The sequence below is a fragment of the Cyprinodon variegatus genome, unplaced genomic scaffold (assembly GCF_000732505.1).
Source record: "Cyprinodon variegatus isolate N-32 unplaced genomic scaffold, C_variegatus-1.0 Scaffold50, whole genome shotgun sequence".
Lineage (NCBI taxonomy): Eukaryota > Metazoa > Chordata > Actinopteri > Cyprinodontiformes > Cyprinodontidae > Cyprinodon > Cyprinodon variegatus.
This window is the reverse complement of record NW_015150503.1, coordinates 1,566,180-1,569,452: the sequence shown is the minus strand read 5'-3', so window position 1 is coordinate 1,569,452 and position 3,273 is coordinate 1,566,180. Positions and strand designations below refer to the sequence as shown.

Genomic DNA, 3,273 nt, shown 5'->3' with positions numbered 1-3,273 from the left:
GGAAACATGCAAGAGGAGGAGAGTTTAATGTCGGAGGTCGTGGATGAGTCTCCTCCGTCATCCATGTTTTATTTAGAGGAGGAAAGCGGGGACGAAGATGTCCGTCCCCGTGAACACTGGGATGTAACTCAATGGTAATGTTAAATATTCTTATTTCGTATTACAACCGTTGTGTATATTATCTGCAAAATGTGAATCAAGATGCTATATGACCCAAAGAATTTTATTGGCAGATGACTGTTGATATATGATTGGCAGAATTTTGGTTAGATAACGAAAATCACAGATTTTAAGACATGATTTTTTTTTTTTTTTTTTTTTTAATATAAATTGTCTAAATTTTGGGACAATATAATCTGATAAAGAGTATATTTATATACATGTTTAAGCCAGAATGATTTGACATTTAAGTGTTATTTCCCTACCACTTTAAAGTGTGTTTTTCATAAAAAACTAAAGGCATAAACTAAAGAGATAAACGTGTATTGACTATACTGGTCTGACTGGGTAGGCTCACTTGAAAGAACACGGATTACACAGGATTAATCTGGAAAAGTCAGGATAGGAAGGAACGGGGACTGAGAGAATGTTAGGAGAAAAGAATAAAGAGAATCAGAACCTAAATCTACATCATGTTGCGTACGGCAGCAAATAACAAATTGGAGGTAAAAAAAAAAAAAAATTGATGAATAAAAAAAAAAGATGTAAATTGAAATTAGAAAAAAACACAATGCAGAAATAAAAAAATAAAAAATAAAAAAAAACGTCTTCATCAAAATAAGTTTTTTTTTTTTCAATGTAATTACCGTATTTTTTTTCCCCAAAAAAATATTTTCAGTTTTTTTACAGTTTTTCTATTGCCAAATTATTTTTTAAATGTATGTTTATCAATTTGCATTCTTTTCATCTTCACTTTAAGCCAAATAAAAACACTAACTCCTGACAAATATTGACCAATACAATGCTGTAGCCATCTGCCCTACGGACCAATAGAAATACCCCTCACTCCACAGGAAGGCCCGCCCCCTTAAAGGAAGAAAATGGGATTTGAAAAAAAAAGAAATTTCAAAAAATAAAAATATGAAAACAAATTGAAAAAAACAAAATCTGACAAATCGCTAAAGTTACAGCCAAAACCCTTTTTTTTTTTATTAATAGAACATTTAATTCTTTTTCCAAAATTTAGTTTGCCAAATGGGTTTTGTTTATTTATTAAACATGCTCTTTGCTTGCAATAACAGTGGGACCAAATTGACTCAATAATTGTATAAATAACATAAATATTGATTTCTGAAGATAATTTGTTCTAATCTGATCAGTATGTAGTCCGGGTTTTATCATCCTGTCTGAGTTAATGTTTATCGGCGTCCTTATCTCCATCCTTTGATCCATCCATCTACTTACTGATTCATTCATTCATTCATTCATTCATTCATTCATTCATTCATTCATTCATTCATTCATTCAGTCATTAATTAATTCATTCATTCATTTAATCGTCTTGCTCTTCATCTTCTCGTTAGGTTCAGCTTTAACAGTTGCTGCTGTCTCCTTGTTAATTTTCTCTGTATGTTTATATATATTTCCTGTCTAAAGTCTTGTTTTGGGTTTGAATTGAGTTTCTGGCTTTAATTGGAGCTGAACCCGCCGGCCGCAACACTTTAAACATTTTTTTTCTAAACTGTAAGCAGCGGGCAGCAAACCCACCTCCGACCATCTTTCCAGCTCGACCCGCCCACAGGCGCGCTGTCGACAGCTCGTAGGAAGCCTGATCGGCTCCACCTCAGGCCACATGAAACGGCCGTGACACCACCGGTCACATTAATGTTCTTATCTCACTGCATGGCTGCCCGACAAAATAAAGACCCCGTTTGCCTTTTTTTTCCTTTTGCGTTTGGTCAAGAAGTTAATCTCTGCTCTCTGTAATCTGTGGAGCAGTTCGTGCTGAATTTGAACCAGACCTCACCGCCGCGGCCCCTGAGGAGGAGGAGGAGGAGGAAGTCTTCCTCATCCAGCCGTCAGCCTGAGCTGCTGTGGTTTTACCAGGTCTCCTTTTGATCTCTGGCCTTTCTTCACGTTCTGCCATCTTGCTGAGGCCGCCTTTTATCCCTGATGAGCTCTTATCAGATGGATTTCCTCCTGTGCTCTGGTTCTAAGAGGCAGCCATGCCGGCCCCTGTGGGTCTGATCATGTCGGTGCTAAATGAACGCAGCTATCCTCGTCTTATCTTGTGTTTCCACAAGCTTGCAAAACTTTATCATCCCTTAGTTAGTAGTGATAGTGATGAGCTCTTCCCTGAGTTTAAATCTCTGTAACTTCAGTAATCTTTTTTCAGCTTTTGTCTCGTCTGTGTTTATCTTTCCGTTTTAACTGATTTGTTTCATCTGTTCTTATCAGCCCACTGCATGCTGTGTCATTTGCCGTGGCCTGTGGCATTCCTGGAGTTGCTCTGCTGACGCTGGCGGTAAACCCGCTCACAGGCTTCCTGGGCGCCCTCAACATCTTTCTCTACACCTGCTGCTACACTCCGCTCAAGAGGCTCAGCATCGTCAACACCTGGGTGGGCGCGGTGGTGGGAGCCATACCTCCTGTGATGGGCTGGAGCGCTGCTACAGGGACTCTGGGGCCAGGTACTACCAGCAGACATTACAGTACTGGGCAAAATAGAAGAACGTTGCTGTCCAAGTTAAAAGGTTTATAAGATGCTATGATTTCTTGGGACTTTGTCTGCTTTCACAGACAAATAGGCCAAAGTCGTTCTGAACAGATTTGAACCAGTTTGCCTCGTCAACCATTTTAATAAATTGATTTCGTTATGAAGAGATGGAGAGGATCCTGTTTGACACTTTTTCTGGCTTAAACTTACTTTAATGCCGCAAAATAGGGTGGAAACGGCATGAAAGTAATTATTCTGATATGTGGAAATTCAGTCTGAAAAACCAGAATGGACTGCTAAACGTTTCCTTGACTGTTTAATTTTCTTTATTTAGCTCATAGTCAGAAAAAAAGACAGATTAAGATATCAATTCAGCTGCTTTAGAGCCGAGATTTCCTAACATTTGACCCCAAAATTAACGATGCAGCGGACTGTCGTCCCGCTAAAAATACATTTCACCTTAATATTTCACTATGTTTGTGTGTGTTACTGAATTATTATCACTTTTATATATTTTTTAGGGAATTTAATTATTTAATTCATGGGTCTTAGATGTTTTCCAGGCCAAGCACCCCCAAACTGATGGCGAGATGGAGCAGGGACCCCCTAATTATATA

At 38.4% G+C, this 3,273-nt stretch overlaps 1 protein-coding gene across 1 annotated transcript in view; it reads left to right on the top strand.

Moving 5' to 3' along the window:
* Window positions 1-3,273, top strand: part of LOC107082322 (protoheme IX farnesyltransferase, mitochondrial) — a 13,769-nt gene that overhangs the window by 7,126 nt on the left and 3,370 nt on the right. Inside the window, exon 3 of the mRNA XM_015370941.1 lies at window positions 2,398-2,630. Within this exon, the coding sequence (XP_015226427.1) occupies window positions 2,398-2,630 (233 nt within the window). The remainder of the gene's footprint in view (window positions 1-2,397; window positions 2,631-3,273) is intronic.